The sequence below is a fragment of the Stigmatopora nigra genome, chromosome 1, assembly GCF_051989575.1.
Source record: "Stigmatopora nigra isolate UIUO_SnigA chromosome 1, RoL_Snig_1.1, whole genome shotgun sequence".
Taxonomy (NCBI): domain Eukaryota; kingdom Metazoa; phylum Chordata; class Actinopteri; order Syngnathiformes; family Syngnathidae; genus Stigmatopora; species Stigmatopora nigra.
This window is the reverse complement of record NC_135508.1, coordinates 19743261-19756256: the sequence shown is the minus strand read 5'-3', so window position 1 is coordinate 19756256 and position 12996 is coordinate 19743261. Positions and strand designations below refer to the sequence as shown.

Genomic DNA, 12996 nt, shown 5'->3' with positions numbered 1-12996 from the left:
TGTGTAAAAGTATTTTAAGTAACCTGAAGAAAATCCCATTTTCCAATTGGAGAACTAGGTCCTCATTTTGTTGACAGTCCACTGTGTATCCAATGGCTTTAAACCCTACATGACAAAGTAGAGGGAAGTCACATAGGAATAGAAAGCCATATGACACAGTTGTGGGCTCATTTGGATGGCAAGACTTGTAGTTCGGCAGCAGTAAAAACTTGGAAAGAAAAAGAGGTAAAATGAGGGCGAGCTTACAAATAACATCCCGTATTTAAAACTCACATAAGCATGAATAATTAAACAAAGAAACTGCGCTCTTCAAAAGCCCCGGGGAACCAGCGCTCGCCCAGAAATTTTACTTTTCACAGCACACACTAAAATAAAATTACCCCCTCCCCATGTTTGAACCTAACAGCAGCATATCCTGGGACTGATTTGAGTTCCTTGCTGGGGAAAATAATCTTGTGTATTTTGAGCCCAACTTTTTTTCTGCTTATGTTAAGCACATCACGGAAACTTTATTCAATCTATGATACTAGATGAGTAAGCATTTCCTAATCTTTGCACGCTGGGCTCAGATAAATGCAGTCCATTTCAAATGGGAGAATTGGAATTGAATTAAATTGATTAGAAGATATCTATTGCCGCCAATTTATGCCCACTGAGTTCAGAACCCAGTATAATCCTCTTGGAGTCATGACTCCAACTATCCAGTCCAGATTTGCACTCTCAGATGTGTACTCAGAGAACAGTAGCCCTTGTACAAACAAGTGGAGGGAAAGTACTGTGTACAGAGTGGAAACAGGCTACTTTGGAGGACAGAAAAGGCATTTATTGACATTGTGTAAAGTGCAACACAGGAATTTGAGGTGGGTGGAGGCAGGTATTTTTCAGTATGTGATATACTCGCCTCAAATTTAAACAACAAAAGCCCCTTTGAGACAGTGTCCCTTTTCCCCCCTCAACTTCCTGTACTAAGATGCAACTTTCCGGTGCTGTGAGGAACACGTTTCTCTCCACTTTTTATGCACCTGTTACTATCTTGCAGTTTTTTTCCCCCACCTTGAAATTGAACTATGCAGAGTATTAAGGAATCTTCTGACTGGGAGTGAATTTGCTGCAGTGATTGCACCAAGTTGTTTACTCATGAAAGGCCACCTCTGATGAGCCCCAGTGAGCTTGTGCCGGTGCATATCTCAGTATTAATTATCAAAGCCTCCGTGACAACCTCTGTCCAGACAGGAAGGTGATTGTTAGCCATGGGGAGGATTAGCTCTAATCCCCGAACATCGTGCATGGTCTTTCCTCTGTTGGGAGGCAGTTAAGACAGTCAACTCTGGCCAGATGTTTTCAATAACATACAATCATCTTCCACACTCATGTTCTCTCGTATAAAGCATGAACTGCAAGATTTCTATAAAGGATGCATCAAATGACTCATACATCTTTACAGGTCACTGTCTTGAAATCTAAAGATCATTTCTTATCCCACGTTGCACTCTCTACAACAAAAGCAAGACGAGCAAAACACTCCCTGGAGCTGATTTGTGCTTCTCCGCACTTGTGAAAGTAAGGCTCGGCTAGCCCCGTGTTTATGATGGAAATCCAATCCTTACCTTCTACTGCCTCTCCCAGGTCCCTCGCTGGAGTCAGAATGGCATCCCCTTAGCCTGATACTGTATGAAGAGACAATGGGTAGCAGAGGGGGGAGGAGTTACTATGCGAGCAGTAGGGAGTAAAAGCCGAATGAAAACCAGGAGAAAAAGAGGGTGTAAAGGGGGGGTCTGAAGGGATCACCCACTTATAACGCTCTCCAAACGTTACGTGAATTTCAATTCTTTTGCACCCCGCTTCCCCCCCTTGGATGTAGTGTCAGAGAAAACATCAAGTAGAAATCCCCGCTTCACGTGGGAAATGTCAAAGAAAAAAAAGAGAGAGATTGTAAGAGAATGCCGTTCCTGGTCCCTTTCTTTGGCTTTCTTTGACTGATTTCTTAAGACTTCAAGTTGGCAGAGTGCCCACTGGTCCTGGATGGATAAAAGAGAGGCTGAGGTAGGGGGGCTTTCTATTGTGTTTGTTCCCTTCCTTTCAGGCCAGCCACTCAAATTGATCTTTGCAGCCAGTGAGAATATTCTTTAGTTATCCTTCACTGTCACCACTCCCATTTTCACCAATAATGTATTTTAGCCCCTCGCCCACCCCCACTGTCACAGACAAAAAAGAGTTGCATGCCATGTGAAGTATTGACATGAGGTGAAACCCCCCTCCCCTCCAAAACAAGTCAGGGAGTTTTTTTCTTTCCTCAGTGTGATTGTGGGATGAAGACAGCAGGTGTTTTAACCCCCCCTCCCCCTTGTCTTTCTCTTTTCAAGTGAGCCATAGCTCAAAGAAGCAGACTACGACAAGAATTACCGTTTTCAAATGTTTATTGAGTGATGTCATGTTGTTCAGACCAAGTGTTCTCCATTAATGCAAGTGCAACTCTCACTTGTGCTGCATCAATGCTGCAAGAAGAGCCTTGTTTTCACTCGCAGTCAACCCCTCCTCCTCCTCCTCCGCCTTCCCCACTAACCCTTTCCTACCCTCCCAGTCTTCCTCTGGCTTTTCCAGCAAATAGGCCCAAGAAGAGCTCATTGCTATTCACCAGCTTCCTGGAGGACACACATCACTGCCCTATGCTCCAATTGAGTATAAAAAAATGACAGGCATGTATAGAGAACCACATGGGAGTGAATTAAATATATAGAAAGCTCTTTAAATGAATAGTTAAAAGTATTATTAATAAATGAAAATGGAAATCAACTAAAGAAAAGTGACATTAAATCATAACAATACTAGTCCTTTAAGGTCTATTTAAAATGAATAGATTGTTGGATTGGACGAAAGTAAAGACTATTGTTGTCCCACTGACAAATTTGAATGAATAAAAGAAAATAATAGTTGTATGATTTTTCTTAAAAACGACTTTCCTTATAAATTCTATCTGTGCCAACTGTCAATTAACTACCGGCGCTTGGTAGCACTGAAGTGAAGCACACAAAACTACCGGGAGAGTTGGTAATGGCTTTGTTAATGATTTTATAATCTACAGTGAAAATGTATTTCAGAACTTGGATATACAGAAGGCAATTTTGTATTCTAAATGGTAGACTTTGAAGACTGGGAATTTGTCTTGGGCCAAAAAGTCCTGTAATGCGCTGTAATCCACAGTCAGCGCAGGTCAGAGGTGCTCATGCTTCATTCTTGTCTTAATCCACAATTTGCAGAGAGCAGGAATGAGGCACTCGCACGTTGTTGTTTTTGTAGCAGAATGTCAGAACTTGTGGTCTTTTTAAGCCTATTCTTGCTCTCTCTGGATGCACGAATCCAAATTTTGTAGCTCAACCCGTGTGTCTGGAACGTCAAAATAATCTTGATGTGTTCAGGCATGTCACGAAATAAAACCTTGTCACCTAAGACAGGAGTTGAAATTCAATGGTGAACTCATTTTCTTACTGGCCCCCTGCTGCAAATTCATTAAATCTCCAGCTGCCCAATACCATAAGCCTCAAAACCTCTGCGTAAAATGCCAGGAAGGAGGTACAGGGGCGGTTCCCCAGCGTAGTATGGACCCCGACAATTGGTTGTATAAAAGCAACCCTGACTTAGGCAAAGGTGTGGTTACAAAGAGCAGTTTTGGGATTGTATGCGTAACATTCTTAGCCCCTGACCTAGGTTTTGGGGTTGTTCACGCCGGCTGGCCCATGAGGATGCTCAGGAATGTGAAAGTACAATTGGCTATATTAAAGTGTCCATCAGTCGCTTCATCTGGATACTTAATGGTGCTATGGCGTTCTCTTGGGTGTCTCTTGGGCTGTTGTTAATCCCCATTGCTTGATGCAGCTGGGAGATGACCCGAAATGCTGTTTAAGTTGTCAAGTCATGAGATGGTATGCGGTGGTTTCCGCAGGGCAGTGTGGCATCAGAGCTGGAATAGTTGCAAATAGTGTTGTACCAAAATGTAGTATCAATTTGGTACCCTAATCAAAGCATCCTGTGTTAACCGCGCCAATTAAAAATGAACATTTTGGTGTATTCTGATTGCTTGCTTGTATTTGGAGTGATTGGTTTCAAACTAGTGGAATGTTGGTATAGCTATTTGCAGTAATCACGTGACTGACATCTTGATTTATTATTGTGCGTAGTCATTGCTGATAAAACAATTTTAGTTTGACAACTATTATGTAGCCACTGTTCCTAACATTGCCTCTCATTTTTTGTGCCTTGGACAAGTATCACTTGAGAGTTATATTTTGCCTTTGTTCAAATGTTAAGAAGCACATTTGTGAAATAATTTAGTTTCTTTTTTTTACAGTGAAGTGTCATTAATGATGCAGTCAAACTTGATTACTTTTTCACATTGCTTTGCATTGTAAATTGTGGTTTGCTCTTCAAATTAAAACTTCATCGTCTCCATTTCTGCAACGTTCAATATTTCATAACTTGAATGAATAATGTTTGTGTGATTTCAGTTTTACAAATCAATATATTCAGATTATAATCATTTTCATTGTCCGTATAATAAATGGTAGTGTTTTTTTTGTTTCACTATATTTGTGGGATGGTGTATGTATTTCTGTTTTTAAAAGTACCTATTAATAATCGGCAGAACCCAGTTGCAAACAAATTTAACATCAACCTTGACTGGTCACTTTGAAGTACGGACATACAGAGCAGTTCATTTCAAAGCCAAGCGGAGCCACAATTCATAGAGATAAGAATGAGAAACTCACACTTTGCTTTCTTAGCAGTAGAACGAAACCACTGCATAAATGGGTAAACAAGAAAAAAAGCTGAATTTACGGTGAAAGGCAAAAAACTGCCCAAACGGGATACGGCATAACCTCTGTGTGAGAAAAAAATTGGAGGGGATTCATGAGATGTCTTATCATGCCGGTCAAACCATCAGACAATCAGTTATCAACAAAGCCTTTAGTAAATTAGTGTGGCAGACAGGTAAGAAAGGGCGTGGCCAATAGGAGGCAATACTATAGGATAAAAGTGTCTTTATAGTCATTATAGATGACAAAAGTATCAACGTGGAATTTAATATAAATTTAAAAGGAAACAATCTTTCAGGAGAGGTTGTCTTGACTTTGTAGTCTACCAAATGACAAATGCCCAAATTTGAATTCACGCACATTCCTGCAAAATCGCAAGCATGGAGGTAGCCAACTACAGTTCTTGGTGACTCATATTTTGATAAAAAACATAGATAAATTCACATGATTTGCTTCAGAGCGTCACATAAAATGATAAGAAAGGCCAGATATTACAAGTCTTAGAATGGTCTGTTTTTAAAACAGGCAATTGTCTTGAACAATTTTACCAATTTTGTATATTTTGGTCAGCATCTATGTCTTATTAAAGTCTCCATTGTTGCTTGAACAAAACATTGCTCTTCTAACAGGATGGATTGCAGAATACAATTTGAAGATTTTATAAATAATGTAGGAGTAATGGTAATGCTAACAAGAACAGAGCTTCTTTAGCAAACGAGTTTAAAAGAATGTTTTGGGGTTTCTTTCGCTACATATTTGTGAATGCCCTTTGCTTTGAGGAAGATATATTGCACATGACAAAGGTATTGCGCAAACCGTGACATTTCAGAAGGTGTACAAACTTTTTGTCAGACCACATTATCTGTCTACGTAGATCCTTGACTCTATTTTGGGTGGCTTGCCATATGTGGCCATCCAGAATTCAGTACACACAAAAAAAAGGGAATCGATGACAGTCACAATTTGTCTTGCAGCACAAAGAATGTGCGTCACATCTACTTGACCTTCACTTTGGCACAGCACTTGACTTATTTGCAGCTGGCCGACATTACCAGCAAAATAACATAAACATATAGTGACTTCCTACTCTTGTCAACATTCCCAGCTTTATTCAGCTCATTGCTGTGTTATGAAACAAAAAGAAATAACTTGGACACTTTACTTGCAAATCTAGGCCAATAGAAATGCTGAATGGTATATATAGTCCGTATAGAATTTATATGCGGTACACGACACTAAGCCTCTTCACGCTTTGAATATAAGTTGGCCTCTGATTAGTCGCCCATCCTATGCCATCTATGCATTTTTTGTAGGTCTCATCAAATCATTTGAGGTGGCCCGTGGGGCTAATGGTTGGCACATCTGCGTCACAGTTCTGGGATCGAGGGCTTGATCTATGTCGCATTTGCATTTTCTCCCTAGGCTTGCGTGGGATTTCTCTGGGTATTCCTGGTTGAACACTTTAACTTAGTGGTCCCCAGGTGTATTATTTTTCTCATTGTAGACCGGTAAAGCTCTTTGTATTTTCTCGCGGACCGGCTAATGGGGAGGGCGACAATTTAAGACAAAATTGTGTGGGGGTGGGGTCGGTGCATGAACAACATCCAGGACGGCAAAAAAAGTCCCAAGCATAATAGCAATTATTTATTATTAGTGTGATAACAACTTTTCTCATTTCAAGTAGGAGGGCGAGATAGAAAATCTTAATATTTTTTACTCTGAGGGACCGGCACCAGGTGGCTTGCGGACCGGTTCTGGTCCACGAACCGGTGGTTGGGGACCACTACTCTAAATTACCCTTATAGTTATGAGTGTGAGCGTGTATCTGTCTCCTTGTGCCCTGCGAATGGCTGGACACCAATTCAGGGTGTCCCCCGCCTGGTGCCCTTAGAGAGCTTGGGTCGGCTCCAGCACCCTCTGCGACCCTTCTGAAGATAAGCAGTTTGGTAAATGAATGAATAAAATTCATTGGACTGAGGCTTTGTTGGCACCTGGCATGTCCTGTGACGATTGTTGCAGTACATTGTCGCCCTCTTGTGTTAAAAAAATAACACACTGTTCCCTGCCAGATAAATTAAAGGTGTGCTATGGTCGTACAACACTCCCCTTTTACTGAGACATCACAAATGAAGGATCTTATGCAGCTTTGACGTATAAACAAACAAACAGATACAAATATCTGACAAATGCATTTTGGACAAATCCCAAACATATCTGTTTAATGTTTCTTAAGTTTTATAGTCATTATTATTGTGGTGTTTTAAGAATGCATTTCATCCCACATGTGGTTCATAATTACATTTTGTAATTTTGTTTGAAATAATTGCTATTAAAGAAAACATTGACATTATCGGCAATACCATCGATGACCCACTGTCCCTTTTTGAAAAGCTGGTCTTTGTAAATTATAAGTTCATGTCCTACTTCTTGTAAGTTACAAGAACCAGCTGTTGATTTTTAACACAAAAGTTGACAATTACCTGCAAGAAGTCATCCAGTGTTGACAGAAAAGGAAGAAGAGGAAGCGGAGGAGGGTAAATGTTAATCAATATCTTTGTAGAAACATTTATTTCTTGAGGTTTTGCTCATAATAATGTTCGCTTGCAAGACATTTTTATTTAAGAAACAAAAGTATTTTATGACAACAAGACAAAAGTCCAATATTGCAAAATGTCTAAGAAGCTATTTTTGTACAAGAAAATAGAATTGTTTCTTTTAGTAAAAAGCAACCCATCATTTGAGTTAAGATAATGAGTACATACATATTATATTATGAATAATATATGATAGCATAATTTCTTAAGAAAACGCATTTTTTTCAGAATCACAAACCTAATGAGTCAATTCAGAAAATAGTATGTAAAATAGAAAATGTATGTATATGGATCCTTTTGTCTAAAGAAATACTACTATTATTTGGGAAGTTGGGGCATGTCGCTTTTAATCAATGGACATTTTTACATAGAAAAAAATCAAAACTTAACAGTTTTATTGCATTGTATACCAGTTAAATATTAAAAGAAATATAATACATTTTTTAATCTTAATCATGCACTTTTGTCATTAATTGTTGTCTTTTTTTTCTAGGTTATTTGGTGTGAGACAAAAAGCATTCAAAAAGTTTCTGCATTACCGGAAGCCCATTTTGAACATATTCAAACTAACTAGCAATACTTCTCCCATGGAATCATTCAAGAGTTTGAGGATTAGGTATTAATTCCCTGTGTGACTCACATTGCTTCAGGGTAAATACTATTGTTTGTGACTGCCATTCACAGTGGGTCCTTTAACTACGACAACAAAGGGTCCGACTCTTATCAAATATTGTAAAAGGTGAAGTTTAAAACCATTCAAATATTTGAACAAAAAATACCACTCTATATCTGGAATGTGATTCTAACTTCTCATAATTCCAATTGTAAGATAAATATCATATGAAAAGGGACAGGGAAATGTACTGTATTTGGAAATGAATAGCAAAAAACCATGCCATTCATCCCAGACCAAATGACATCGCTTATAATGGAACTTCCGATTGTGGAAGATGAAGGAACATAATCTTCCCAATATGCCATTGTCACTCAAAATTAAACATTTATGACTGACAGGAAAGAAATGCACATTTTCTGGTAGGATTTCAACAGAGGCCAGCGGATAATTATTGACCCAATTTGAATGTGTCTGTTATTCTTAGAAGCATTTCCACTTTACCTATTAACCCAAGGGGACATCCTTTTTAGTTAAGAAATAAAATATAGAAAGGGTGTGGAACGCTTTAAAAGAAACCATGGGAAGTCCTGACAATTCAACCCAGCACTCGTTGCTTTTGTTCTTCACAAGATGTTTCTGGACGAACGAATAGTAACTCTATTCAAAAGGAATGCCCACCACACGTTGACTTACTGGAGTGTTTTCTTCAGTTTCGGACTATGCATCGCCTTTCTGGGACCAACTATTCTGGACTTGCAGTGCCAAACCAAGTCCACACTAAGCCAGATTACGTGGGTGTTCTTCTCCCAGCAATTCTGCTTGTTAATCGGCAGCTCAATCGGTGGCGTTTTTAAGAGGACGTGAGTAGCGACTAAAAAAAAAAAAAACCATCATGTTTACAAATCACCAAGACATTCATCACTGTATGTTTCTTCTTTTCAGCTTATTCACCGCTCTATCTGCTTTATTTGTCTCGGCACTCGTCATCTCGGTTATATTTGCCATTATCCCTTTTTGCAACAATGTCCTGGTGCTGGCCATCGCAATGGCCGTGTCCGGTTTGGCCATGGGTCTCATCGACACCATTGCCAATATTCAACTGGTCACCATCTATCAGAAGGACTCGGCTGTTTTCTTGCAGGTGAAATGGCAACCTCTCCAAGTGGACCGGTCCATGAAGTGTACAGCGCGCCATGGTGGACGTAATTAAAAGTATAACTCACTTCTTTGTTTTGTCTTTTTGGCAGGCGCTCCATTTCTTTATTGGCTTTGGCGCCCTAGTGAGCCCTCTGATTGCAGATCCTTTCCTCTCGGAGCACGGCTGCGGGAATCACACTGAGAACGCGACAGAGATCATGCATCATTTCAGGAACATGCTGAGGAACAGTCCGATTGCCGAGCACAACATCACTCAGAGCCACTTGCCCCATGGGGCAGAAGAAGAGGAGTCCACCGTGCACTACGCCTTCTGGATCATGGCTCTTATCAATGTAAAAGCTTTGAAGAAAGACCCCGAATCAGTGGTGATATTTCAGCCCCCGAGTGGAAAATGAACATGATTTGATTTTGAACCCTCAGCTGCCCGTACCCCTGGCAGTGCTATTTTTGATGTATCGTGAGCAGCTGATCCCATGCTGCCCCAGCGGCACACCTCGTCTTCTGGACAAAGACGAACTGGCCATGGAGAACCAGCAAGGAGCCGAGGGCACGGAAGAGGAGCAAGAAGCACGGGAAGCTGGAGGTATACTAGTACCCATGAATAATGAAAGCAGTCCCCGCTCGCCTGAGGGGGGAAAAATAAAGGCCATTTGGGCCGCTGAAATGTGTCATTTGTGGGCACAGGTCACGGTGATATCTTTAGCTGCTGTCAGAATGATAACCTACACGGGCTGCCAGTATCCTTCTTCATGATTCACATCCTCGGTGGGATGGTGCTCTTCATGACTGATGGCATTGTGGTGAGTGAGCTGTAGACACACAAATACACACATACATTGCAACGCTATCCACTATACGTATGTCAAACTTGAAACTTCTACGTTGTTTTTATTTAAGATTTTCCTAAACGTTTCGACTCTACCCTTTTCAGTTGGTAAATAATTAGCAGTTTACATTGGCTTCCGTTTATGTCTATCACTAGAGGCCTAACAAAGAATCAAATTCTGGGCCCTGTACACTCTCAAGGTCAGCGGGCCCTTATCCATGCCAGTTCATAAGATGTGTGAGAAAAATAAAAAGAATAATAGAAGAATGGAAGACGTCAAATAGGGTTATAAATATTTCAAACCATTTTCATAGAGTGCTGCTGTCGGTCCAGCACCACTGCTGTCTGTTTCTAAATTTGATTAATTTTAAGATCTAAAGATTTCAGGTGAGCGTAAAAACATGGAATGGAAATATTTTGACTTGAATTCACTGTTATACATTGAAACCCGAAGGTGATTATTGATGACAAATGACTCATTGATAATGCAATGAATTTGATTTACTTACAATCCAATTTTAAAAGTAACTAAATTATATTTAAAGTGAATTGTTCTAATTTTTTCAACAGGCTCAAAATTGAAATAATATCCATAATATTTCAATTGTGCACTTTGTTGCACTTCCTACTAAATTTTAGCTTTTTTTTTAGCCTTTAATCATGCTATAGCATAGACATTCCTTGATTTAATAATACTGTTGCAGTGTCTGTTTTAACCCCTTCAACGATGTTTGAGAACTTCTTCTCCCTGCAGGGGCAGCCGAAACACTGGATCGTACCAATCTCCGCCTTTTCTCCTCTTCCTTCTGCCCTGACATGAGTCACACTCATATTTGTATTCGTGTTGGGGAAGGCCATTATGTTTTCCAACTAGGTTCCGAAAAATAATCGATTAAAAAGTTGACAGCTTTTTCGTGCTGATCGATACATCATTTTTTTTGGACATTCAAATTAGTAGAAATTGTTTGTAATTATTGATTTAAAATGAAGATGCACAAGAAATATTGCCTCTACATCTTCATTTGAATTCTATCATAAAACAGAAAGTTGGCACTCATCATGTACTTTCTCGGGCCACACAAAATGATGCGGTGTGCCAGATTTGGCCCCCGGGCCGCCACTTTGACACATGTCCTAAATACTAGAAAATAACCCCCACACCCCCACCCCTCTCCTCAGGCTTTTCTCCCTAACCTATGTCCATCACTCAATCAATGGCAGTGGATGAGTACAACAGACAAGCTGTAAAAATATTTAAATAGTCCGTCACTCCCATCCATCCATTGGCAATTATGTTGCAATATAATCCAAGCTTTAAATTCACAGTATAGCTAGCTATGTCAGTCCCTCTTTAGTCTTTGCCTTTTCAAATAAAGTACCTTAGCTTTTGAACAATAAGGTTCACCTACCTTGAAGCCGCACCCAAATTTTACCCCAAAAATGGTATTTGGTCATGTACTAAGGGGGAAAATGCCGGTTATAGTCTGATTATCACATTGATTAGGGTTGTTTTTTTTCTTCTCAGGGGGCATACGCCGGATTTGTGTACACGTACGCAGTTGCATCACCGATGTCCCTGCCTCATAAGACAGCAGGCTACTTAGCCAGCATTTTCTGGGCAGCCATCACTGCAGGTCGGCTGCTTTCCATCCCTCTCTCGTACCGTTTCCCAGTTATGCGACTGCTCATATTCAACTTGGTAATGAAACATTCAAAAAAAGGCAGATGTGGCACATTGATAACGCAAAGTCAATATAGATTTGTTGTCCATTTTACAGATAGGCGCAATTATCACTGTGATTCTGTTACTGATCTTCTACACCAGCAGCACGTTTTTGTTTGTTGGGACCTGTTTGTGTGGACTTTTTCTCAGCAGCATCTTCCCATGCATGCTTGCATACACCGAGGACATCCTTGATTACCAGGGTTTGTTTACAGAGTCTACATTTCAAAGGATAATAAACCACACAATCAACACAGAATAAATATGGTTTCAAGTGGATGCATTTTTTTTGAAGGTTGTGCTACCTCAGTGTTGGTGACAAGTGCAGGAATGGGAGAGATGGTAATGCAGGTTCTGGTTGGCTCGGTAAGTCAACAATACCTGTAAATATTATTAAGTGATAATATTTGTCTCTTTAACAACCCTAAATTTTGCTATTATTTCTCCAGATTATCCAGACTGAAGGCAGCTATAGTTTTCTTATGTGCGGAGTGATTATCGCCTGCCTTGGTTTGATCGTTTTTATTGGTCTCCTCTTCTTCCACCGGATGCACAGAAACTACCTCACAGGTACAAAGACAACTCATATTCAGACACTATACGCCAGGGGTGGGGTAACTTGTGTGACCCTGGTCACCATCATCTACTAACTGCACTACCCTTGCTTCCTATCAGGAACAACTAAAAAGTCTGCAATGGTGGAGGAAGAAAATCCACAGACTAACGGATCTTCAAAAAGTGAAACAACAGACGAGATGCAGGAGAGCTGAGGGGGGAAGCCTGTTTTTTATTTATAGTGTTAGACTGTTCTATCCAGTGGGGGCCAGAGTTCAAAACCTTCAGAGACTCAAACTGTGAAAATATTGAAATAACAATCCAGGGCAATTATGTCTCATGTGTTAACTTGTCAGACAGGTTTTATTGTGAGAAAGATTTTGAAACACCTGTAATACCTTTGTCTACCTTTGTCTACCTTTGTATATAAAATGGGGTTCTATTAAATCCCATTTAACAGACCCCCCATTTAATAAGGGTCTATTAAATGGGGGGGTCTAATAAATGGGGGGTCTATTAAATAAGGGGTCTTTTAAATAAGAAGGTATATTGAATGGGGGGTCTATTAAATGGGGGTCTATTAAATGGGGGTCTATTAAATGGGAGGTCTATTAAATGGGGTGTCTATTAAATGTGGGTCTATTAAATGGGGGTCTATTACATGGGGCGGTCTATTAAATGAGGGGGTCTATTAAATGGGGCGGTCTATTAAA

The 12996-nt window shown here is 40.1% G+C and overlaps 1 protein-coding gene across 1 annotated transcript; it reads left to right on the top strand.

The window, feature by feature from the left end:
• The first annotated feature begins 8598 nt into the window (after positions 1–8598).
• Positions 8599–12694, top strand: slc60a1b (solute carrier family 60 member 1b). The gene is made up of 10 exons (XM_077732561.1): positions 8599–8881; positions 8964–9162; positions 9269–9511; positions 9600–9762; positions 9864–9979; positions 11531–11704; positions 11784–11931; positions 12024–12094; positions 12178–12298; positions 12404–12694. The coding sequence occupies exons 1-10, from the start codon at positions 8652–8654 to the stop codon at positions 12496–12498; spliced, it is 1560 nt and encodes a 519-aa protein (XP_077588687.1). The 5' UTR covers positions 8599–8651; the 3' UTR covers positions 12499–12694.
• Positions 12695–12996: the final 302 nt, after the last annotated feature.

Coding starts and splice junctions, on each gene's coding strand:
- slc60a1b (XM_077732561.1), top strand. CDS start 8,652: ATGTTTCTGGACGAACGAATAGTAACTCTATTCAAAAGGAATGCCCAC. Junction 9,512..9,599: donor GGATCATGGCTCTTATCAAT/GTAAAAGCTTTG, acceptor TTGAACCCTCAG/CTGCCCGTACCCCTGGCAGT. Junction 9,763..9,863: donor AGAAGCACGGGAAGCTGGAG/GTATACTAGTAC, acceptor TTGTGGGCACAG/GTCACGGTGATATCTTTAGC.